Source organism: Bombus terrestris, chromosome 6 (genome assembly GCF_910591885.1).
Source record: "Bombus terrestris chromosome 6, iyBomTerr1.2, whole genome shotgun sequence".
NCBI classification, from domain to species: domain Eukaryota; kingdom Metazoa; phylum Arthropoda; class Insecta; order Hymenoptera; family Apidae; genus Bombus; species Bombus terrestris.
In genome coordinates, this window is record NC_063274.1 from 21,776,470 (window position 1) to 21,802,516 (window position 26,047).

Sequence of the window (26,047 nt, forward strand, 5' to 3'; positions counted from 1 at the left end):
GTTGTCGCCAAGCAGCGAGCTCTCGAAACGTCGAATTTTGTCCGTTACGTTTTCCACACAAGAACGGACATACGTGATCATAGACGCGAACGGTGGCGTGACCCGAGCATAGTGGGGGTCGTCTTCAAAATGAGACAAAGGAATCATCGAAAGACGAGCAGTTCCTTCTGACGAGTCGAACGTTACACATCGAGAGGTCAGACGAACAAATTCAAACCGATTACATCGAGAGATATCGTAAAGAATTGAATCAAAAATCTAACGCCTAACTTCTAACTCTAAATATAACGCCAACGGAACGTAAACCAAGTCGGTTCGCGATCAGGGGATCGAACTATTCGTGGTGTCGATTATTGCAATCGTAACGGGAATTTACAACTCCCGTTGACGCGTATTCTCGCGACTGCGTCTCCCCGCGATAGCCCGAAAATACTTGGTTTTAGGCGACGTAACATCCTCCCCCGTTGAGAGGGCACCGATCAAAATTCTGGCTGTGGAGTCAGGTGCGTCGTTGGCGAATCTCCTTCGCTCCATGTGGGTGTTCGGACTCGTCTGGATCTGGGTGAATGGGTAAGGGGACCAGTCTTTTGACGCCACGATCCAGGGTAGTTGTTGCCGTCTGCACAGTAGCGGTCCGTATGATTTCCGTCGACTCCTGGATGGACCTTGATCACGCGGCCCAAAGGCCATTGCATGGATGGTACGTTATCCTCCCTGAGGATTACTACGGTGCCTTCTCGGATGTCGTGTTTGCCCTTATCCCATTTGTTGCGGCGGGTCAGCTCGTTGAGGTACTCTCGATACCATCTGCTCCAGAAATACTGTTTGATCTGGTGAATGCGCTGCCAACTTGATAACCGGCCTGATGGAACTGTCCTGAAATCACGCTCCCGTAAACTTGTTAGTGTGTCACCGATTAGAAAATGACCGGGAGTGAGGACAGGGGGATCTTTCGGAGGGGGATGATATGGGAGTCAGTGGGCGTGAATTAAGAATGGCTTCAATTTCAACCACAAGAGTATGAAGGTGCTCAAAGGTCAAGAGCTCCGTGCCGACGACGCGGATGAGATGGCGTTTGAAAGATTTCACCGCGGCTTCCCATAAACCGCCAAAGTGTGGTGAGTTTGGAGGATTGAAACGCCATTGTATCTGTCGATCGGCGAAAAAATTCTGTACCCTCTCCTTGTGGTCGTCAGACTGCAATAGGGTCCGGAGTTCTTGCAGCTCCCGGTTGGCCCCGACGAAATTGGTGCCATTGTCGGCAAGGATGGTTGCACAGTGTCCTCGCCGCGAGATGAATCGGCGTAGAGCGGCTAGGAAAGCGTCGGTGGTTAGATCGCTGACTAGCTCTATGTGGACAGCCTTTGTTGCTAAACAGACGAATATGGCAGCGTATATTTTGATTCTACGTCGGTTGCGATCCCTCCTTTCCTTGATGTAGAATGGGCCACAGTAGTCGATTCCGACGTTCGTGAACGGACGCGATCCGGTAATACGCGCCTCTGGCAAATCACCCATCAAGTATTCTACTGGTGGCGGGTTGGTTCTGCAGCAGCGGACGCACCTTTTGATGGTGCGCCACACTTGGCTATGACCGTCGATCGGCCAATAGCGCAGTCTCACCGCGTACAGGGTAGCTTGTGATGGTTATTCCGGTGTTCCTGGTATATAATGAGCTCTGTAACAGGTGCTTTCGGTAAAATAATTGGGTGTTTTTGACTGAAGGGTATAGTTGAGTTGGTTAATCGTCCTCCGACTCGTAATATCCCGTCTTCGTCGAGGAAGGGATTTAATGGCTGTAGTTTTCCTCCAACGTCCCTGCTTCGATCTTTCTGTAGTGTCCGAATTTCCGTCGCGAAATAACTGGATTGTATGATCTTGATTACCTTGTTGTGGGCCCTAGTTAATTCGTCTGTTGTTAGATGGGCAGATGGGTTTTGTTTGTGTCTCCATCGCAGACACCAAGCGACGACTCTGATTAGTCTTGTCCAGGACGAGTATCGGTGAAGGAGGGGGTTATCGTTGTTATTCGTCGTTAGACAGATCGTCTTTTTTTGTTCCGGGATTTCCCCCAACGGTGTAGGGATCCAGATCGGCCAGTTCTCCTGTTGTTGCTTGAGCCATTCGGGTCCGTGTTTCTAGATGGTCGGACGCAGGAATTCCTTGGGAGTCTGTCCTCGGGAGATTAAATCCGCTGGATTGTCGTCAGTAGGCACATGCCGCCAATCGGCGATTTTTGATTTTCGTTTGGATCTCGGCCACGCGGTTCGCTACGAAGATTTTTAACGTATGTGACGAGGACTTGATCCACTGGAGCACTATAGTAGAATCTGTCCAATACACGATTCGAGAAACGTCTATAGTGAGTGAATTCTTTACCACGGACATTAGCGAGGTGAGGAGCAATGCTCCGCTTAATTCGAGTCTTGGGATTGTCAGAGACTTTAGCGGCGCGACTTTTGATCGCGCGGTGAGTAACTGGGTTTCGATATGTCCATCCAAGCTGATACTGCGCAGATATATACATGCCCCGTATGCCTTTTCACTGGCGTGGCAAAAACCGTGTAATTCTATCTGATTAGCTGCTTTGACTACCGTTTTGCGAGGGAACCGAATATCATTAAGCAAAGGTAGTTGGATATAGTATCGGTCCCATTCTGTATGCAACTCGGATGGCAGGGATTCATCCCAATCTAGTTTTAATGCCCAGACGCGTTGAAGTAATATTTTTGCTTTGACTATCACTAGCGCGAGCAATCCTAGTGGATCATAAATTCGGGCTATCACCGAACTCATTGATCGCTTTGTGACACGGGTGATGGTCGCTGTGGGTTCAACTGAGTAGAGGATTGCGTCGTCCTGGGAATCCCAATAGATACCTAGAGTTTTCAATGTTTGTGACTCACCCAATTGTAGACTTCGATTTGTATCTCTCTCGGATAATCCACGCAGTATGTCCTTATCGTTATGAGGCGTGTATGGCGTTAGGTCGTCGTCGGTGATAGTAGTAGTTGCCGGCTGTAGATGTCGCTGCTGGAACGCTGCTAATTATTCTTTTATTTTGATGCGTGGTAGAAAAATAGGATCACGGGCGCCGGGAATCGAACCCGGGTCCCGAACGTTCGAAACCTAGAGCGCTAACCACTTCGCTACCGTGTCCGTTTTAGTTAGTGTCGTGTAGCGGTATTTGTTGTCGAGTGCCGCTACAGTTAGATGCCCATTCACGGATGTTTAAGCCGGCCGATCTGAGAAGGTCCGTGAGTTCGTGTCGTACCGATATTAATTCTTCCTTTGTATCGGCCCCGGTGAGGGCGTCGTCGACATAGAAATCACGCTGTACAACCGATGACGCTCACGGGAATCGATGTCCTTCCTCTTCTGCTAATTGTTTCAGGCATCGGAGTGCTAAGTATGTGGCAGCTGATAGTCCGAATGTCACGGCGTTGAGCTGATAAGTTTCGACTTCCCCGTTGGAATTATGCCATAGAATCAGTTGATATTTACGATCTTCTGGGCGTACGAGTATTTGTCGATACATCTTCTCAATGTCACCCATTAGGACATATTGATGTGATCGGAATCTCAATAGAATTTCAACCAGATCTTCTTGGAGTTTGGGTCCTGTATGCAGAGTATCGTTGAGGGAAACTCCGGTGGTGCTGATTGCTGATCCATCGAACACTACCCGGAGTTTAGTGGTGTTGCTCGATTCCTTTATCACGCCGTGATGCGGCAAATAATAACAATTGTTTGAGGGACGGTTGTGCGTAATCTTCGTCATGTGACCCAAGTCTAAATACTCTTGGATCACCGTGCTATACGCGGCTTCGAATTGCTTATCGCGTTGGAACCGGCGAGAAAGAGAGGCGAGTCTATTCATTGCAACGGACTTTGACGTCCCAAGCGTGGGAAGCTTCTCGTTGAAGGGCAGGGCGACGATATATCACCCTTCCTTGTTGCGTTGGACATGGTTACGGAAATGCTCTTCACACTGCAATTCCGATTCCGATAAATGTATGGTGGATGGTCCCTCATCGATTTCCCAAAATCGTGCGAGATCCGTTTGTAGATCGGCTGTGGTAGTGTGAAACGAATGTGTACCCGATTGAGCGGGTGGGCTCCCCCCGATAACTCAACCGAATCGAGTTTTTTGCAAACATAACTCAGTATCGATGGATTGTGGTATTTTAATCTGCCCGACAGATAATGATGCTAAAGTTGGTCCCGAACTTAATAATATTTCGATCGGGCTTAGTAGTGGAATGTTGGGTCGGCTAATCTTAGATTTTTGGGTATCTGGAGGGCGGACCGATCGATTGGGTGGTCTGGGACTACCGACGATATTGTTGGGATTACTAAAAACGTTGCTGTGCGTTCATATTTGCCATCCATAGAAACAATGGTTGCCGTTAGCTGGCTCCTTGCGATTGTGGTCAAGTCGTCGAGGGCTCCGATTGGGACCGAACATCTCCTTCGTTTCACACCGAGGGAGGTTTCGAATTTCTCAGTCATAAAATTCATACTAGAACCAGTGTCTAGCAAAGCTCTGGCTCGGATTGGTGATGCCCTTTTGTCTAGCACATCGATCTGTGCTGTGACCAGCAGATCATGATGCAGTGTAACGTCTGGAGATATATGTGTCACTTCGGTCCCTCCTTTTGCGGTCCGTTTGTTTAGTCAGTTTTGCTCTGGTTGGGATTTGGACGAGAAATTTGGGACGGTATCTTTGGTCCGTGATGCGCGTGACTCATATGAAGCATGAACTTTCATATCTCTTGGAGCCGAGGGTGTATGTTTCTGTGAAGATTTGGAGGTTCGTCTCGAATTATGGACCGAACGCGACTTCGATGATCTAGATGGCGATTATCCATAAGAGGATCGTTTGTGCGATGAACGACTTCCCGACTACCGACTGCTTGATGAACGACTGCCCGACGACCGACCGCTCGATAAACGACTGCCCGACGACCGACTTTTTGACGATCGACCGCTCGACGACCGAGAATTTTCCTGTGTTTGTTCTCGGTGTAGGTACGTATGATGTCGTTGCCCGCAGATATGACACGAACGCGCGGTGCACTGTGTTATCGAATGTCCGCTGCCTAGACAGTTTGTACACAGCGATGCCATTTTTACGAGTTGAAAGCGTTCTATGGCTGATTTGGCTTTGAAAACCTTACAATATCTGAGTTTGTGGGGTCCGTCGCAGGTCGGACACACCAGCGTCCTGCTGGTTGTGGTATAGGTTCGTCCGTGCGGTAGGTTTTGTCGGTGACGATGATGTTTGGGGGTTGACCCTTTTGTTTCCTTTGCTTTAGAGAGGAGCTGATTCCTGTTGGCCCGTGTTTTTAGGAATTCCATCAGCCGATGATAAGAAGGTACTTCCTGATTTAGCAACGTACGTTGCCATTTACGCATACTGGACGAAGGTAGTTTCGTCGCGAGCAACTCGATAAGTACTACATCTGATGTTACAGGCTGTCCTAATTTTTCGAGCGCTTTGAGATTTACGCTGATGGTTTGCAGCAAATCCTTAATGGCTTCTGGAGTTTCCCTTTTGATTTCGGGATAATTGCGCATCAATTCCCAATGACGCATACAGATCCTGAGGGGGCAATTAAATTTCTCCTTCAATGTGGTGAGCGCGATGGGGTAATTGGCCTCTGTGAGTTCCAATGATTGGATGCTACGCGCGGCCCGTCCAGTAATGGATGAGCGTAGATATTGGAATTTCTGGACCTTTGTTAAATTTTCATTGCGATCCACAGTGGATGAGAACGTGTCATAGAAATAGGTCCAGTTCTCGAGGGTACCGTCGAACAGAGGCGCGCGGACCTCTGGTAAGGTGATTGGTGTCGGCTCTGGTTTCACGCATGAATCGCGTGTTTTCGTTGGCGAGGGGGTTGTTGCGGGTAGTTTATCAAAGAGATCTAGGAGCCGTATGTCAATCTCCAGCTTATCTTGCAATAAAGAGGCGGCACGAGCAACTTCCCCCTCATCCAACACTTCTAACTCGTCTTGAACCACGCTTAACTTCTTCCAACCCTCGTCGAACGATTGACGGCAAGCTACTAAGTAGTTTTTGTTTACTTGCCCAGACTCTTCATATTCATCAAGTTGACGCTTCGTGATTGCAAATCGGCTGGCTAGGGCGCTTCGTCTCCGCCGCAATGTGTTGATCGAGTCAGCTTGAGCCATATTTGATTTTAATAGTAGGAACGATCTTACCTTAATCAAATGGGCGTTGATCTGAAAATCAGTTGCTACTTGCTACAGTGCGACGTGGGCTCGTGTAGAATCTGAACGAAGGAGGTGTCCCTCTCCGGTGGTCGTTCCTTTGGTCAGTTGACTAAGGTGTTGGAATGTGGATTTCACGTGACACTGTATAATCACTGGTCAGTACACTCTTTTAATGGCACGTCATCCGGCTCGAAGGACCAAGTATTTTCGAGCTATCGCGGGGAGACGCGGTCGCAAGAATACGCGTCAACGGGAGTCGTAAATTCTCGTTACGATTGCAATAATCGACACCACGAATAGTTCGATCCCCTGATTTCGGTTAGGATAATAGGGGTGATTCAGTTAGTATACACTGTGGTTCACAGAGTTAAAGTATATGTTTCCAACACTTAGTATACACGATTAAATAGATATAAATAATTAACAACTTATCGCACGAAAATAATATAGATGTGTACAATATAGAGCAAGGCTCTTACAATTGAATTTAGTCTATTAGTGGACGTAGCACTGTAGGATACTTAGTAGAATAAGTGAATGTTCCACAATGTCGCGGACCGACTTGGTTTACGTTCCGTTGGCGTTATATTTAGAGTTAGAAGTTAGGCGTTAGATTTTTTACTCAATGCTTTACGATATTTATATAGGCTCGTCTGACCTCTCGATGTGTAACGTTCGACTCGTCACAAGGAACTGCTCGTCTTTCGATGATTCCTTAGTCTCATTTTGAAGACGACCCCCACTATGCTCGGGTCAGGCCACCGTTCGCGTCTATGATCACGTATATCCGTTCTTGTGTGGAAAACGTAACGGACAAAATTCGACGTTTCGAGAGCTCGCTGCTTGGCGACAACTATGCGCTCGTCGATACATTGTATATGATCCGGCGGTCAGATAAGACGATCTGCCTGCGACACTGTAGGGCCGCGAGCGACGGTTAGGAAATACAGTCTGTGTTAAGCCTCGTAGCGTAATAAAATTCTTCAGGACAAAGGGATTGACTGAAGACGCATGTTAATACAATACAGTGAAAGTGAAAGGCTACATTGGGTCCTTAGGTTTATTGAGGGTCGGAATGACGTTACGCAGGCCGTTGGCTGTCCGGCCGAGGGCTGGAATGCAGATGTTTTAGGCGACGTAACATTAACCTTTATAGATATTTCCATTTAGTAGTTACAACTATTATATAAAAATAATTTTATTTTACATCTTATTGATAATATTATAAGGATCCATAATAAATTATTATAATATTTAAATACCCTGGCAATTTTTATTGAATATTAACAAGCTTTTCATATAACTATTTACAAATTGATGCATACTTATGAATAGTTACAAATCTTACAATTAATATAGTACAAAACATTTTTGATACATTTAGAGTTAAATCGCAATAGAAAGTGTATTAAAATATGAAAAAAAATTCCATAATAATGTATTATTCAAGTATTGATTACTAATTAATTTTAATTGCTATTAGCTTGACCATTTGTTTAAAGAAAATTGAGTATATTTAAATTGGAAAAGATGAAATCCGAAACAATTGCTATTAGAAATAAATATTAATCGTAAATGTGATAATGGATAATTTTATGGATAACAAAGGTAATAAAAACGCTTTGAAAGCACTGAATTATTTTTAATAAATAAATCTATTTATAGACAAGAGGAAGAGAGGTAATAATAAACGTGAATTATGTTTATTTTATTCTAAAATTATATCCTTTGAAAAATTATTGTTTACAAAGCAAAATATTCGGACATTAATAATAATTGGTCAACGAGACATTGGCTCTTTCAATGCTGTTTCACAATTGATGGAATTGCAGGAATTATGGATCGTCGAATGTGGTATCAAGGTAATAACGTAAATCGAATGTATTTAATAAAGTATTAGAAATTAAAGTTTGTTTTAATTAGGACGTACCACGGTTCAAAGAAAATTGTTTATTAAAGAAGCTTTATTTATATTCCAACGAAATACGTTGCATACCAAATTTAGAAGCTTGTTCTCATTTAAACATTTTGTACTTATCAGGAAACAATATACACAAACTTGAGGTATAACTTCCTTTATTGTTTTTCAAATAAAGACTTTTATTTCTTAAATTATGTATTTGTTAAAAAATTATTTTACAATACACGTTGCATTCATGTAGAATTTGGATACATTAACATGGTTACAAGAACTTAATTTAGCTAACAATAAATTGGAAAGAATAAATAAAATGTCTTGGAGAAAGTCTGAACTATGTAATTTAAATTTAGCAGGAAATCCTTTATGCTTTATAAGGGTATGTAAAATATTTGAATAAACTATATTTGTATGATAATATCCTTTTTCAATTACAAGGACATAAGATATCTATCACAATTGAGAAAATTAAATTCATTAGTATTTGCGGATTCATTATATGGAGATTGCCCTTTGGTAACCTTTTGCAACTATCGTATATATGCTATTCATTATCTTCCACATATTAAAAAATTAGATCATTACAAAATATGTGAAAAAGAAAGATGTTGGATTAATTATTTTTTCAAGTATTTACATTATTTTATATCAGCATGATAAAATATTTTTGAACGGGATTGAAAAAATTACGTTTCATTTCTAGAAAGCAAATGACATATTATAATGTATTATTTCATAAACAATTAAACATACATTTGCGTTTATTGAAAGATAAATATAAGGAATACAAAAAGGAAATACTTTATTTTAAAAACCAACTATATGCAATTGAAATTGAAAAGGTATTTAATACTCTAGTATAATTAATTTTTATATATAGAATAATAATAATATTATTATTAATTATTTTCTATTTGTTATGTAGAATAATCAAACTTATTTTAAGATTGAAACTTACAATGAAGCACAAAATATAATGCTACAAATGAAATTAAATAAAAAGCAACTCAAAGAAATGGAAGAAAAACTAATCTTGCAATCTAAAGTACAATACCTATTTTAAAATTCTGTCTTTTTTTAATTATTTAAAGTAAATTTCTTGTGGTAATTAAGTGGTAATGTTATTTATATGCTAGATTTTGCAACAGCAATTGCTAATTAATATGAATTATTGTGGAAATATAAATTTTGTTGAATACAATATTGATTCAGAAAATACAGTTATTCAGTTATGTAAACAATTCCTGCAAGCATCATTGTGTTCAGTTGTGAAAGAGTATGTAAAGTATGCTCCCAACTGTACTAGTAGAAATACTTATACAATAAAGCTTTTATAATAACTCTTTTATTACAGGGACATAGGTGTAATAGATTTAAGATTACATAAAGTAACCAAAGTAAGCAATAAAGAAATTGATCTATTAAATATTTGCAAAAATAAAAATTTGCAATTGGATGAATGCAGCAGTATGATTTTAAAAATTTTAGCTTCGCCTGGGGTAACAGATATTCAAAAATGGCCCTTTAACTATTTTCAAACTGATTTACTGATTAAAGTATTTATATATTTTCTGTCTTAAGAAATAAGATCTTATTCCACTAAACAATAAATTGGGAAGTAATAAATATCTTAATTAATAGGAAGAAATAATAGTAACTAATTGCTTGGCAGCAGCAGACAGTGACTGGTTAAATAAAGTTTTTTCAACAAAGAAAAATACGAATATTCTAAACTTTTGTAATATTTGCGAAAAACAACGTGTTTGTGTACTTATACAAACGCCAATTTTCAACTCTATTGAAAAGTAATAACAACAATGCCACTTTTAATGTATTTCATATAAAAAGCATAATATTTTTATATAGAATAGATAATGTTCATGACTGCTTACATACAAAACATACAGATCATGAGAATAATTCAAATGAGATTTGTCAATTATTTAAGTTGACCAGGATGAACATAAAAAATCCTATGTTTGTAATAGAGTATGAATATATATTACATGAATCAACAAAGGTAATCATTTTTATTATTTTAATTTAACCTTAATTTAATTTATATGGCATATATAGAACATTTAGAAGGAAAAATTTACAAACTGTTTCACAGGAAGAAGAATATAAAAATTGCAGAATTGCATGCACCATAAATGATACAATGTTTATATGTTTATCCAATTCCAATATTAGACGATGTATTAGTAATTATGGAAAAGTAGAAATATATAATCTTGTAAAGATATCTGTTTCTAGACAAAATATAAATTCAGTTGACATAGATTTAGACTTGCCTAACTTAAGAGAATTTGATATTTCTTATAATCAATTGGATGAATTTCCAAATTCAAAATTTATAAAAAATGTGGAAATATTAAATATAAGCTTTAATAACATAAAATTATTACATGTTGAGGAAGCCTTACTTTCACTAAAAGAACTGGATATATCATGGAACTTATTAATGTATTGTCTTCAATGTATTAGTATTTTTATAACTTATATACCTAACATGTGTAAGCTGAAGATACATGAAAATCATTTCAATGATATTACTGATCCTCAATTAGTAGAATACTTATTACATATATATTTATCAAAATTACAATTTGTTAATAATTGTAATTGTAGAAATCTTAATTTATCCCAAAATTATTTTCCATGTGCTTTTAATATGTGTAAACTAAATAATAAATGGCATAAAAAATTAGTTTATTTGAAATATAATACATTGAAAAATATGGAAGAGATAAAATTACTGGAGAAGAAAGATATAGAAAAAGCAAGATACATTCATATATCACAAAATCTTATTGCAGCATCAAACATCTTGAAAAGATTAAAAAATGTACAAGAGCTTTGTACTACTTGTTGTTTGTTGCCCATATTTTCTTTTGCAAAACCTTTAAAGTATCTGATTAAATTGAATCTTGGAAGTAACTTTATTTCAATTTTGGATGATTTCACTCAAGACAATTTTCCAATGTTAAAATACCTAGATTTGACTAATAATCTAATAACAAATTTGGAATCAATGGGATCATTCCATACATTACAAGAATTTTACTGTGGAAATAATGAAATAAGAAACATAGCACAAATAGACAATGTTAAAACTTGGCAAACATTACATGTTATAGATTTTTGTAATAATCCAATAAGTACAGATACATTATATAAAAAATTTATTATATTTCACTTGAGTAACATTGAAGTAAGTAAAACTTTTAGTTTTTTTGGATACATAAATACTTAAATATCATGCGTATACTTATGCTTTCTATAATTTTGCTAATAGTATATTTCTGGAGAATATATAAGAAACTCTGATATTTCTGAAGCAAGATGTATATTTGGCAATAAATTTGATAAACATGTATTAAATAGAATATATGAAACAGATTACCTAACAAATATAACACAACTGAGTCTAATTGACTGTTCTTTGTCAAAAGTATGTTATTTATAGGAGTATAAAAAAAATTATATCTATATCTACAACATATTGAATTTTTATTAGGTGGATCTTTCTGCAGAAATTCTACCACAGTTAGAAAGTTTGGATCTAAGTAAAAATCAAATAACTTATTTATGTGGTCTCCATTCCTTTAAGTATTTGCATACATTATGTTTAAGTTACAATTGCCTGGAAGCCTTTAATGGAAATGATTGTGACAAAAATAATTGTATATTTCCAAAACTATACACTTTATTTTTAGATCATAATTGCATTAAGACAGTAATAAATATTAGTAAAGAACAATTACCCGTGATAAAACATCTATTTTTAAATAATAATTACCTTCAAGGTACCAATGGTAATATTTTATATCATTAAACTAATTAATATATACTTTGTATTTTAATAACATTACTTATTGTAAATTTATATTAAATACTCAGAAATAACTTATTGTTCTACTTTGGAATCTCTAACTTTGGATTATAATGCAATTGAATTATTAAATGTAGAAGATTTTATCGAAAATGATAATCTAGAGTTTTTATCTGTTGAGAATAATAAAATAAAATCCTTGAAATTTACAAAATCATTAAAGAAATTAAAAAAACTTTATGTTGCTCATAATTGTTTAACAGTAAGTATAAATAAATCGTTATAAATGTCGAACTTAATAATGAGAAATATATTTTAGGATGAAGCTGAAATGCAATATTTATTATTATTGAAAAATTTAGAAGAAATAACATTTGAAGGGAATCCTTTATATAATGAAATAAATAAAAATAAAATGATTGCTCAAGACTTCGCAATTCAAGATGCAAAAATTGAGGAAATTTAATTTAAGAACATTGAAGTTTAGAAAGTTTGCCATTTATATCTTTCATTCATTAAAAATATCAGTATTTCATACAATAAAGATGACTTCATTAATTCAGAATAATTTTTGATAACCCTAAAGTACGCAAATATAACATTTATATACATATGTATAATAATATTTTCTAAATAAATTTAATTATTATAATATACATATGTATAATAAAATAATTACATATTCTTACAACCAATAGTATTTATACTTACTAATAACTAACTCATGAATAAAGTTTTACAAACGAACATAAATTTGTTTGCATTGTAATATACTTTTTACGTTTATGTTTATATTGGAACCGTAAATATACATTGTGGTATACATAATTTGTGAAAAAGATCAGCTGGAATGTAAGTTGCAAGATAGCAAGTGTTTGTATCATGACTATAGAATCTAACCTTAGTTACGAATCATTCAAAACAAAAACAAATGGAGCTAGAGACAGTACTTCGAAAATATGCAACAGTGAATAAATGTAAGTATCAATAGAAACTGATGTTTAATACATTTCTTGCAACATATTCATTGCTACTGTTATACATAAAATATGCGAAATATTTTTGTAGTAGAAATAAAATCGGAAGAAAATGAACAAAAGGAAGATGAATACTTTCAAAAGATATACGAACAATGGAAGGGCGCCAAAGCTAAAGACAAAGATTTAACTTATAAAGTGATTCCCAAATTCTATTTTAAGGTAATTTATATGAATAATTTATAAGAATAAAAAGTATAAAATACAAAAATATTTCTTTTATACGTTTTATTGTGTGTTTTAGCTACCTAAAGAAGACGAAATTTTGCCACAAAAATTACGGGAAGAAACGCGAGCATTATTTTTACAAAGACGTTCCAGACAATTGTTAGATAACAACGAGCTTAAAGCATTGTGGGTGTTATTAGATAAACATCATAGTCCACCTTTATCAGGAGAAGAGCAATTAATTAATTATGAAGACTTTAAGAAAGTTGGTAAATTAGCTGGGACAAAATGTAGTCCATATTTTACTGCAGTTGTATTTGCGAAATTACAACAAGGTGATCCTCATGGTAGAATTAGTATAATGGCATTGTTTAACTATGTTATGAGGAAGGTTTGGTTACATCAAACAAGAATTGGTCTTTCTTTGTATGATGTTACTGGCCAAGGGTATCTTAGAGAATCAGTAAGTCTCATTAGTGTACTTATTTCAATTAAATCAATATAAACTGCAATTGTAATTACCATTTAAACCCAATTTATATTATTTGTTTTTTATAGGATTTAGAGAACTATATTTTAGAATTAATTCCAACATTACCTCAGCTTGAAGGACTTGAAAAATCATTTCATTCGTTTTATGTTTGTACAGCAGTGAGGAAATTTTTATTTTTTCTCGATCCTCTCAGAACTGGTAGAGTCAGAATACAGGATATTCTAGCATGTAGTTTTCTTGATGATCTCTTAGAATTAAGAGATGAAGATTTACCTAAAGACTTGCAAGAAGCAAATTGGTTTTCAGCTCCATCAGCTCTTAAAGTTTATGGACAATATTTAAATCTTGATAGAGATCATAATGGGATGCTCAACAAAGAAGAACTTGCAGGGTAATTTAAATGAAATGATAATAAGAAGTTATGTTTTATAATCATGATAACTTCACAAAATTCTTTTCCACAGGTATGGTACAGGAACATTAACTGGAGTATTTTTGGAAAGAGTATTTCAAGAATGCTTAACATATGAAGGAGAAATGGATTATAAAACATACCTAGACTTTGTTTTAGCGTTAGAAAATCGGCACGAGCCTCAAAGCTTACATTATCTGTTTAGAATTCTTGATATTAATAATCGTGGTTATTTGGATACTTTCTGCCTTAATTATTTTTTCCGCGTTTGTATATTTATACTTTATATAGAATTTTGTGTTTTCTAATACACATTTTTAACAATTAAATATGTTTTCTAGGCTATACAAGAACAAATGACAATGCATGGTCAAGAACCAGTAAGTTTTGAGGATGTTAAAGATGAAATATTCGATATGGTAAAACCAGCAGATCCATGTAAAATTACATTACAGGATTTATTGTCCTGGTAAGTAACTGCTCAGCCAGTTTATGATCATCGCTTTAAGGCAAAACAAAATATTTATAATCTATTCTATAATTCATACTTTTTAGTGGACAGGGCGATACAATGGTCAGTATTTTGATAGAATTCCATGGTTTTTGGGCATATGAAAACCGTGAAGCCATGGCAGCTGATACCGGAGATGAATCATCTCATGTTTAAAAGATAAAGCTTCATAAAATAGAACACATTCCTATCTTCACAGATTAAATATATCTACAATCATGAATAATATTTCAGAGAAGAAGAAAATAGTTATTTTCCTAACTCTATATTACAATACAAATTTTAAAAATATATATAAAAGTATTTAAATACATTAAATGAAATATTATCCGTAACAATTTGAATAAAAATATTTTGTTACAAGGTGCTATTTGCTTTATTCATTTAGTATTAATTTCTAATATTCAACAAAGATGAATTTTATATACAAGTATTTAAATACATTAAATGGAGTATTATCTGTAACAATTTTAATAAGAATATTTTGTTACAAAGTGCTATTTGCTTTATTCATTTAGTATTAATTTCTAATATTCAACAAAGATGAATTTTATATACAAGATTATTTTTTAAATTTAAAAAGATGTTTGTGACGACAAACGTTCTTTTATTCCATCGACCAATGGAAACGTTTCATTTCAAATTGCCCTATGCTAACGTACGTTACTCTTCTTTAGGCGCAAGTAATACGTTTATAGGTTTGCAGTTGCTCCAATCCACAGCCATAGTAAAACAGTGCTCCAATCCTGAGCAGATCTTCGGTTGGTCAGGTCAGTCCTATGACGCTTCTTGCCACATTTGAACTGTGCAAAAGTTTTTCCATATATTGTGTTAGTTCCGTTGCGTGAAAATATTGTTATTGAAACGATAAACATTTAAGATAAATTTTCATTGTTTGTCATACAATTAATATCATTAAAAAACGATAGAAGGTAAGATCTGTCAGTTTTAAGCATTCGCATGCGCTTCTTTACTATGGCGGTTATGTTTAAATTCAACGGTTGAAGTACGGTCATATAAACGATTTGGATACTCCCTAGGGGAAAGTGTCCGCGAATTAAAGCCAAAAATCAATATGGAGACAACATTGGGAGTCATCCTGCGCATGTGTGACACAAATATGTATAACATATGTAGGATGTAACTAGGGAACTACTAGAAAATGCTCCTGACATTGTCATCATATTGATCTTTTTTGGTTTCATTCGGCGGGCGTCCTCATCGTGCTCTTGTCTATGCTTTCAATATAGGAGTGTCCAAACCTGTTTGTATGATCGTGATTGGAAGTGATTCCCGTACGTACGGAATAAAGGGTGTATTCTCTTTCTTTTGATAATTTGTCGGCATTACATATATATTATATTTATTTATAAATATAATTTTAATTACAGAGCATTACGATTAAGTACAGCAATTAATATAATGGACATAGACCCTTTCACTCAGGTATGGCACTTTCATTTGATTGTAATGCGTAATTGCAGCAGTAGGAGGTGTTTATGGAATTTAAAAAAAATACCTCTGTTTGATAATTCAAATACTATTTTCGTCAATTAAAATTTTTATCAATATTATTTGTATATTAATATAATAATCTTCTTCTAATATTTTATTTATATATGTACAAGTACATATATTTGTCAATTTTTGTTTATATTGTTATTTGTTAATTTTTGTTTCCTTTTTTATACTTTTGAATACTTCTTATGATTCTAATAAAAGTTATAATATTAATATTAAGAAGTAAATGAATAATACTGATTTATCTTCGTCAATATTTTGTAATAAAGGTAAATTGATTTCATTATACAGCGTATGTTGGAGCGGGCTAGGTCAAGGAGAGAAAAATTAGATACTCAACTATCAAACGCAGGACATGATGTGAAGAAAAGACGGAGTCCTTTGAAAGATACAAATGCTATTTTAGTTCAGGCTGCAGGTACCAATATCTGATATATTATTCTTTTTATATATAATAATAGGTAATATTTATTTATATTTACAATAAAATAAAATGCTGATGAATAGTTCTTTTATAACATTTTTTAATATTAAAAATTTTAAGTTACTAAAAGTAAGACTCCAACCAAGTCTCCTGCCAAAATATCAACAGAGAGCACATCTCCATCAAAGTCTTCACGAAAATCTATATCTAAAACTGAAAGTAATCAGCATATAAATAAAGAGAATAGAAACATTGGACTTAGCAATGTAAAGTCGAAGTTACAAAGACTTGGCAAACTATATTCTGGTAAGTCACACTGTATACACCCACACACAACTCGGTTTAAACTGGTTTCTAACACTACTTTATTTTGATATTCACCTACATATGTATACTTATCTCACTCCATATGGTTTATGCATGAATGATAAACACAATTGTTTTGTTAAAGAGTTGTTCTAATTTTATTTTATATTTAATTAATTTTGTTCCATCAATATACTGTTATTATAAATAGTTATATGTTAATATTAGTTTATTGACTTATTATTGTATTTTTGTACAATTTATAAAATATCATGTCACAAAATATATTCTCTCTTTTTTGACAGATGACAATAGTGGAGAACTGAGTTCTCCCATTCATAGAACAGAAGAAAAATTTAATGCAGAGGAAGAAGAAGAAGTTATTGAACAGAAACCATCCAAACGAGGAGCTAGACTTGATAGATTAGCAGCTCTTGCTTCAACAATTAATAACTGGGAAGATGATCTTTCACATCCAACTTTGGTAAATAAATTATCCATATTAATTTATATATTTTAGACAACTAATAGTTCAATGTGAATCATTTATAGGTCAAGCCAGTAAATAATAAAGTAGAAAGAATACAAGCAAAACTAAATGAGCAAGTAAGATCTATACCAGAACCACAACCAAGCACAAGTGGGTATAGCAAGGCAAATAGAAATAGTAAAGATAGTAATTATAAGAAAGAAGAATCTTACTGTACAAAACAATTGAAGTGGGATAAAACTATATTGGACACATTAGTAAGTAATTTCTGTTAATAATAAGGAAATTTTATTATCTAATAGATAGTTCGCTTCTTGTATATGCCTAAAGCTTTTTGAAAGTTTTCTGTGAATCAATGTGTACACTCTAAAAAAGTGCTATTTATAGCTTGTACCTTTCTTACTTTCTCTTATATATAACAATCGTATTGGGAATAAAGGTGGAAATTTATTGCAAGCAGTTGAATCTGTTAGATTAAAATACTATTTACAGGAGGCTCAAGGCTTTAGTCGTACACAAAGCGATACTCGCCTTGTATATGACTATAAGTCTTGTTCTCAGGGAAAAGATGCGGGTCCTTCGAGTTCGTCATCTAAACGACTTCAACAAAATCAAGAAGCTGTTACAACAAATTGTGAAGAAAAATATTATAAAAAAGAAATTTCATCAAAACATACTGATAACAAAAATTCTAATACTCCAGAAAAAACATCAAGAAATGCAACACCAAATACAAATGGTAATCGAGTAACGCCTAGATTTGGTTATAGTAGCTCTCCTAAGAGTCCTGCTCAATCTAGTCCAGGTTCAGTATTGAGCAAAGCTTCGTTATTTGAACCTAAAACCACAGAAACTAAGATGAGAGATCCTACCCAAATGACACTTTCTGAGAGGATGGCAATTTTTGAGAAAAATAAAGGAGAAGCTCCATTATTACCCAAGGCACCTCTTGCTATGTCTATACCACCAAAAAAGTTACAAGAAAAAGATAAAAGTAATTCATCGACAGTGCATCCAAATAATAATGGAGGTAGGTATTAAAGAGTAATTATACAAAAATATAGATCATCGTAATTCAGCAATAATGAATTAATTTTATCATATATGTGATGACTTTGTTACAGCAAAGAAACCTAAAGCTGATATTCCCAATAATACTGTTAATGTTCAGCGAGAAAGATTTGAACAAGGCTTAAATACACAGGAGCTAGAAAATAATATTTTACATAACACTTATCTGGAACGACAGCGTGAATTAGATATGCTACGTTCTCGTTTTAACAGAAACCAAAAGCAGGCACAAGCAGTTACTGGTTCATACATAAGAACAAGTGAAAGTAGTGAGGGAAAACCAAATTCACCTAAAAATTCTCCAGTCTGTCCAGTAAAACCAACACCTGCACCTGTAAGTAGATATTTAATTTTTACATTGTTTCTAAATGTATTTCTAGTGAACAGCAATGAATATGTTTGGCACTATTTTTGCAGGATTATGGTATACCACCTCCTCCACCACCTCCTCCACAATCAAATCTTTCTAATGAGAAGTCAATTTTAAGTCAAAATAAAAATTCACCGAGTAAAAGACAAGGTATAAATTATTTATATAAATGTTATATATTTTTGATATCTTTTATTTGTAGTTCATTTTAATTTCTCCTATTTCAAAGTTATAGGAACTCCATCAAAAGCAACAGAACAAGCAAAAATAATGTCTGATATTAAACGTATTCGAGTTGCTCCACCTAAACCTGGACATCTTTATCCTAATCTTTCCGAAATTGAAAGTGCTGCAGAATCAGTAACGGATACAGAATATACTGTTAACAGTACAGAAGCAGAGACTGCTACTTTGGATGAGAAAAGTGGTACAGAAACGTGTACAGAGGCTGAATACTACGTGGAGGTAGGATACTATTTAAAATATGAATATAGTAATAGGAAATTTTATGTGATTTGTATAATTGTTATACATTTAATATAGGATAATGAAAGTGAGATTGAAAGTGAAGAAGAAAGTGGAGATATGAATAGTAGTCTTGGTAGAAGTATTTTACGTGTTGTAAGTGAGCAATCTTTTTTAAATAAAAAGGTATATATAAATATTTCAAATTAATACTTGTAATACATGGTAAAGTTGTATATATTTATTATTGTAATATTTTAATGACACAATTACAGAGATCAATTGACCCAAATCCAGATAGTACAACTTCTGATATTTCAGTGTTGAATGAAATGGATGAGTATTTAGATGAATGTCTTCCACTACAGGAAGGGTATGATGGCAACTCTTATACAGAGGAGGGACCAACTCCTCCTAAAGTAAATAAGGGAGGTGAAAATCTGTTAATGACTTCAACAGGTTTCAAATATAAAGAAGGGTAAGATAGAAAAACAATAACTAAATATTGGTGTTTTGACGTTTCTAACAACTGAAATTATTTTTTAAGATCACCATATCGTTCACCTGCAATAAGAGCTTCTCCAGCATCTCCTGAAAAGACAGAGCCTTACATTGTAGATGGTGACAATTGTGAGCCGTTACTACGCAGTGTCAGTTTTTATAGACGACAACAATCTCAAGTAAGCTAAATGGATATAAACAGTAATTCTTAAATTTGGAATTAAAGTTTTCAAATCTTCAAACTTGAAATGTAATATTAATTATTAAAATAATATTAGACGCCAAAGACACCAGTACGGATAATATCGAGAACACAAGAATTAACTAATACTATTCCCAATGAAACACAATTTGATCCTAAAACCGAAGCAATTTTAGTGGAAGAAAAAGTGAAACGATTACTAGATGAAGTATGCAAACAGCAGACAATTATTAGTCAAGCTAGTCAGGCACTGAATTTATGTACTTCTACTGTGGAGTTCAATGGTTCCATGGAACAGGTTGAAGGAGAGAGATTGTTGCTTGTTGCCAGTACAGTTCTACCCATTTTTGTACAAATATTTTCATTAATTATATATTAACTAAGTAACATAAAATATATATTTACTATTACAGCTCATAGAAGACAAGCTGCTCTAAATGAAGTTCAACGGTTGAAGGTAGAAGGTACTTTAAAACCTGTTACTCCTGCACCCGAAATACAAGAAAGTGGTTCTGTAACAGTTTCTGCTATTACTTTACCTCTCAAACGAGATTATTTTCGTAATATGGGTACAAGTAAGTAGAATGTTCAAAGATAAAATTAAAAGCCATATTTAAATTCCACCAGAGAGATCTATTTTCTTTAATTTTTAATTCTAGGTACGTGTTATCACTTTGTTTGTTTGATGCGGTATTTAGAAGAAGTAGTTGTTACGCCTGTAGTTGTAGCAGAACCTGGTGATTCGTGTCTCCGATTTCCATCAACATTGAAACTAAATGATTTATATAATGACTTTAAAATTACTATTGAAATATACTCATTACAGACACAACCAGAGATTTTACCACATGAAATCAAGTATCATATTAATAGTGGTAATGGAAGTGGTAATAGTAGCAGTAATTGTAATAAAAAGGTAAGTACATGCTTTTGTGTATGTATAAAAGTTTATCAAGAATATTTATATTTGATTAAGAATTTGAATACCTTGCAGTTGGTAAATAAAACCCCAAAGAAATTTTTGAAACAAGAAAGTCGATTAGTAATGCCCAGCTTGCAAAGTCCAGCTGGGCCATCTGCCGTTAGATCTCCAGCTTTTCAACTATCTGGTTACGTCATTTTTAGTTTGAAAGAAATACATCGACAACAATTCACATTGAATAAGGTAAGTACAATTAATAATTATTCATTATTTGGAATTATTTGCTGCAAATCTCAATTTTTTAATTGACGCTTTATAGGTACTGCCACAATCTCCATTAGAAGGCCGATTGCAGATGTATGTTTCATGTGAACTTTCGGTAGAAGTTGAACATAGAGGATTTCTTACAATGTTTGAAGATGTATCTGGATTCGGTGCTTGGCATCGTAGATGGTGTTTGCTCAAAGGTCCTACTTTATCATATTGGAAATATCCTGATGATGAGCGGAAAAAGGCTCCCATTGGGAGCTTAGATTTACAAAGTAATTCTTCATTGTTTTAATTCATTGTGATATATTATATGATTTAAATATATATATATATATATTCCATTGTTTTATATAGGTGTTAGTACAACAAATGTAGGATTAGTTTCTCGAGATATTTGTGCTCGTCCTAATACCTGTTTGCTTGAAACAACTAGAGCTACAGAACCTGAAGATGTTGATAGTTTAGTTATGGTTAGAAATGGTCCAACAACGACAATTAGGTAAGTGTTTTACGGCTATTTTATTTGATTAATAATAAAATTAATTAATCTTTACTTGTTCTTAGGCATCTCTTATCAGCCGATACAAAAGAAGATAGATTAGAATGGTGCTCAAAACTTAATAAAATACTAAATCTGATACATGCTTGGGGTGGGCCATTGACATTATCGCAATAATTTGTAAGTAAGTAAAGTGCACTTATTTATCCGTGTAGTGCGTATACACGTTTGTACGCAATATATACTTTTGTATACTAAATGACGCAATTAAATTTTGATTGAAGATAGTTTATCTATATGTATTTGGAAGCTACATATTATAAATTTGATAAATCATGACAAAAAGGTTTTAGCTAAAAACTAATAATACGAATAGTTATTAATATTAGCAAGTTTAAAGTATAAGAACAGTACAATTTCAATCAAATAGCTATTGATAAGTAATGTAGTAAAATATTTTTCATCAAGATAAATAATCAAGATAAGCAGTGTTTTTCCTCGTAGTAAAATAATTTAAATTAATTTTGTACAAAAAGCAGTTGCAAAACAAAATATGAAAATTGAAAATTATTTATTAAAATCTTAAAATATTATAAATTATGTATGATTTAAAATGGCTTCCTATTTCTTATAATATGTTCTAATGAATTAATATGATCATGAAATTGAACCTGATTACAATATTTAATCATAGGTTGCATCTGAACCTATTGAAAATTCTAATTATGTATCTTAGTACTAGATGTGTAACGTAATTCTTATATTGTAAATAGAAAAATAATAGCGTACTAATATAGCTACTAACAAATATATAGTCAAATACGCATATATGTAAACACAAAGTACATACCATTTTGTACGTATAGCATAGTATCGCTTAAAAATTTTGTATCTGACAAATTTTTATATTTTTTATTTTCCTATATAAATATTTTGTTTACATTTTATCATCGTTAATCATTTAAAATAAAAAATTATCGAACAATTTTTTTCATATATCCTTCTTTATCGATCCATAGAATTAATCGCTTGTTTATGTATGTGTCAAAAAGAAAATTGTCGTAAATGAATCAGTTGACCTCGTTGCATGTACTCAACACTCTTAAAGGGAGATTGACAAAGTTATAACTCGTACATGTTAATTTGTGTATATATTTATTTGCGCAATTGGTGTTCTGTTACATACATACAGTAAGGGTACAAAAAGATTACTCATTTTCACACGAATTCTAAAGCGTGTAAATGAGCGCTTCGTCGTCGCCTCTTCCAAAATAGATCGTGAATGGAACTTCTAACGCCTCTCGTTCAAAATGTTTATCAATAGTTCCTCAGAACTATTTAAAATAACTTGTTTATACAGTGGCACGCGTTTCACAAATGCAATCAGAACATACATTGCTGTCCTAACTATTTATATCATACAAACGAACGTTTGTATGAACATTTCTTTACTTATTATACTCTTTATTTCAGAAATTAGATCATCATTATTTTAATGATTATTTTTTTATCTTAACCATATATTCTTTGTCATACTATACAATTTTTTTCTACAATTTGTTCTCTTAAATTCACTCCTCTTTTTAAAATTCTCCTCTTTTGTCAAATTTCATTATAGCATCGAATATTCATTCGATATCGTGCGTCCCCTTTGATCGCTGTTATTGTCATCTCAAATTATAATTTTAATGTTAATAAACGTGAAAAATAAATGACAAGTACATAATGCTGAAGAAAATGAACTGATTGCTTCGAACCGACGATCAATACTTTCGAGAATGATCACGCTTGTGAACAGTGAATCGCGTGCCACGCGATTTTAAGGTACGTATACGATTACTTTAATACACTTATACTAGCTTGTGTCGATGATCGGAAAGCCCTAGATAAGGATAGCGCGGAACTTCAGTTCTTAGGTTTTCCTATTTCGAAACGAGATTAATAGTGGGGTGGAATCCATCCTTGTCAGCGGTGTAATCAACCCTTTAATCAAATAATTATGTTCTTGATATATCTTTCATCACTATTAGAATGGAAAGGTGTAATTTTTCTGTTTATGACATTTGACGATAAATTGCGAAATTACAAAACAGAAATTTAAAATCTGTAGCTTATAACTTAGTAAGTTATTAATATCATTGGTTGTTAAATTATTACGCAAGAGGATCCAGGACGCACATACATGTCCTTAAACCATTTAAAATTGAAAACATTTGAAATCCTTTCGTATTGTTTAAGACTATGTATATTGCCTTTTTTATTATTTGTATAGTAAATTCATACTTTATGTTTCATTATTACTCACAGAAATGATCAAAATACATATCAAGTTTTGTATAAGTATTTAATTATAATTAAATCCAGTACATTTTGTGAATATTTACCTATAAGTGTGACCATCTGGCGCTGTGAAGGAGAAGCTACCGGTAACATCAAGGGATTCATCGTCAGTACCTTCGTTTTTCAATTCCGCAGTTTCTTCCCTCTTTTGGCCATCGCTCTGTTCGTAACTAAAGTGATATCCACCTACTCCAATATTGTTTTGCTCCTCCTGTTTTACTATCGTGATTTCATTTGGATTCAACTGGGGCGCAGCGAGAGCTCCCACTATCGCTGTCACGAAGATGAGGATCTGTATAAATAAAGATTACTTAATGATTTAATAACATTACCTTTTAACTGTTACCAATTTCTATTTTGCAAAAATATTCAATTTTTCTTTTATAATTGTATATTCAGAATTCTATGCAAAAAAATTAACTTCTACTTCTCCCAGATTTACAAATTAATCGTTTCTAAATACTCTGATACGATTACCCGATACGAATACATCGCAATTCGACAACGGTTTTACTAAATGTTATTTTTATAAAATTACGTGTCTCTTTACAAAACGTGAATTTTGAAACCGAATGTTCATCTCAACTCAATCTGAGGCTCATCACTACCATAGAAGACGTTTCAACGATTTTATTATGTAACCAGCATGTAATCGGTCGATTGGGCATGTTCTGTCCAGACTCAAACCCGGACTTTTTCAACGATTTCTTCTACCACTCGAATTATCCAGATTATAACAACAAATCCCGAGGAATGTCTAACGTTTCAAGATACTACCTTATTGTGTTACGTACAACGTAATACGGATAAATTGTATCAATACATGGATGATGTTACGTCATATCAACGCTCACATGCGAGGAATATAATTGGAAAAAATATACGGTTACGATATCACAATGGAAAATGTAATCGAGTAATTAAGGTAAATCGGTTCCGAACTCGGAGCTTATTTTTCAAGCAAGATTCGCAACGGCCCGTTATCGCCTCTCGGCGAAATTACGATTAATCATCGGTGCGTGAAACATCGCCACACGCACAAATGTCACAGTCCTCTTCACTTTCACTGTTACGTAAAAAAAATTTCGGAGTCTGTGGGGCCGAGATCATCGGCTGCTCCCTATCTGTAACGAGAGAACGCGGAACGGATTCAAGCGACGCCTAACGTGTTACGATTTCTTCTTGTATCTAGATGCGCAACCCACCGTCTTCATGGCGAGAACTTTCTCGTGCGAACTGGACTTTTCTGTCCCTTCGTCCTTAAACAACGACCGATACGTGATACCAAGGATCCACGGTGCATCTGCCTTTATATAGCCGGAAAATCACGGGTGTTGCATCCCCACCTGGCATTAGACTTGTCGGAGATTCGCGGATCAGTCTCTCCCCTAACGGTGCTAAGATGCATTCGAGATGCAACGGTGCAAGTGTCTTTCCTCCGGAGAAGCGTTTGTTAATACGCTCTTGCGCTGTAAGAAAGTCGAATATCCCGATAGAAGTTGTAAACAAGCATAAGAAGAATTTTACAATGTCGAAGCTAAATTATTATCGAGAATTACGAGAAAAAAGAATGTTAACACAATGTAATAAAAAAAGATATTTTTATTTATCCTGTTTATTCAAAATGATACTCGAAATATGTCATGACAAATGAAAAATGTATCTGATGACAAGAACCGGCGTTAGAAATTATGTCATTGTATATGAATATTAATGAAATAGTGATAACACATTGAATTGTATCTGTGCCTTCCTTTCTCTTTTTTTATTTACATTGTTTAAATAATGGATCAAGGAAACATTTGTTCACCGAATGGAAATACGTAGGCTTACTATTGATCATTATCATAGGTTACCATTGACCCACGTGGCAGAGAACATGTTAAAGACATTAGTGTTTATGAGTAGAGTTAAAGCGTAGCTTGTTCGCTTCTACGTTGTTTAGTAAGGTATTATTTGCATGTTTCACGTTTGACTGATGTCTTTGTCTATTATAGGTGTGATCTTTGCATTACATGAAAATAGTCGGTGTCGATAAAGAAAAATGACATT

At 34.3% G+C, this 26,047-nt stretch overlaps 7 protein-coding genes across 8 annotated transcripts; 6 read left to right on the forward strand and 1 right to left on the reverse strand.

The window, feature by feature from the left end:
- Positions 1-7,245: 7,245 nt before the first annotated feature.
- On the forward strand, positions 7,246-9,221 carry LOC100647920 (protein phosphatase 1 regulatory subunit 7). The gene is made up of 6 exons (XM_048406569.1): positions 7,246-7,377; positions 7,724-7,848; positions 7,906-8,102; positions 8,164-8,304; positions 8,403-8,537; positions 9,084-9,221. Exons 2-6 carry the CDS (start codon positions 7,824-7,826, stop codon positions 9,219-9,221), a joined length of 636 nt encoding a protein of 211 aa, XP_048262526.1. The 5' UTR covers positions 7,246-7,377; positions 7,724-7,823.
- Positions 9,222-9,313: 92 nt separating this feature from the next.
- LOC125384613 lies at positions 9,314-9,967 on the forward strand. Its single transcript, XM_048406376.1, has 3 exons — positions 9,314-9,434; positions 9,513-9,714; positions 9,800-9,967. The coding sequence occupies exons 1-3, from the start codon at positions 9,322-9,324 to the stop codon at positions 9,965-9,967; spliced, it is 483 nt and encodes a 160-aa protein (XP_048262333.1). The 5' UTR covers positions 9,314-9,321.
- Positions 9,968-10,078: 111 nt separating this feature from the next.
- On the forward strand, positions 10,079-11,414 carry LOC125385215 (leucine-rich repeat-containing protein 9-like). Its single transcript, XM_048406375.1, has 2 exons — positions 10,079-10,178; positions 10,272-11,414. Exons 1-2 carry the CDS (start codon positions 10,116-10,118, stop codon positions 11,412-11,414), a joined length of 1,206 nt encoding a protein of 401 aa, XP_048262332.1. The 5' UTR covers positions 10,079-10,115.
- Positions 11,415-11,419: 5 nt separating this feature from the next.
- LOC110120237 lies at positions 11,420-12,459 on the forward strand. Its single transcript, XM_048406570.1, has 5 exons — positions 11,420-11,423; positions 11,500-11,612; positions 11,679-11,976; positions 12,062-12,168; positions 12,313-12,459. Exons 1-5 carry the CDS (start codon positions 11,420-11,422, stop codon positions 12,457-12,459), a joined length of 669 nt encoding a protein of 222 aa, XP_048262527.1.
- A 227-nt stretch (positions 12,460-12,686) lies between these two features.
- Positions 12,687-15,111, forward strand: LOC105666989 (serine/threonine-protein phosphatase 2A regulatory subunit B'' subunit gamma). The gene is made up of 7 exons (XM_012319922.3): positions 12,687-12,970; positions 13,062-13,192; positions 13,275-13,661; positions 13,757-14,082; positions 14,156-14,369; positions 14,445-14,572; positions 14,659-15,111. Exons 1-7 carry the CDS (start codon positions 12,925-12,927, stop codon positions 14,768-14,770), a joined length of 1,344 nt encoding a protein of 447 aa, XP_012175312.1. The 5' UTR covers positions 12,687-12,924; the 3' UTR covers positions 14,771-15,111.
- Positions 15,112-15,755: 644 nt separating this feature from the next.
- LOC100647207 (anillin) lies at positions 15,756-22,602 on the forward strand. 2 transcript variants are annotated; one of them, XM_048406308.1, is made up of 20 exons: positions 15,756-15,909; positions 16,006-16,060; positions 16,427-16,553; positions 16,680-16,865; positions 17,171-17,349; positions 17,418-17,612; positions 17,848-18,385; positions 18,480-18,760; positions 18,844-18,946; positions 19,032-19,261; positions 19,340-19,447; positions 19,537-19,739; positions 19,809-19,941; positions 20,041-20,293; positions 20,378-20,539; positions 20,624-20,880; positions 20,959-21,129; positions 21,206-21,428; positions 21,511-21,655; positions 21,721-22,602. In XM_048406308.1, the coding sequence occupies exons 2-20, from the start codon at positions 16,037-16,039 to the stop codon at positions 21,830-21,832; spliced, it is 3,630 nt and encodes a 1,209-aa protein (XP_048262265.1). In that variant the 5' UTR covers positions 15,756-15,909; positions 16,006-16,036; the 3' UTR covers positions 21,833-22,602. The 2 variants fall into 2 exon arrangements, with proteins under 2 accessions (XP_048262265.1, XP_012175313.1); XM_012319923.3 differs by having other exon boundaries at positions 15,757-15,909; positions 19,026-19,261.
- A 191-nt stretch (positions 22,603-22,793) lies between these two features.
- Positions 22,794-25,333, reverse strand: LOC100647447 (flexible cuticle protein 12). Its single transcript, XM_012319928.3, has 3 exons — positions 25,201-25,333; positions 24,040-24,287; positions 22,794-23,638 (listed from the first exon to the last, which is right to left on the reverse strand). The coding sequence occupies exons 1-3, from the start codon at positions 25,207-25,209 to the stop codon at positions 23,578-23,580; spliced, it is 318 nt and encodes a 105-aa protein (XP_012175318.1). The 5' UTR covers positions 25,210-25,333; the 3' UTR covers positions 22,794-23,577.
- Positions 25,334-26,047: the final 714 nt, after the last annotated feature.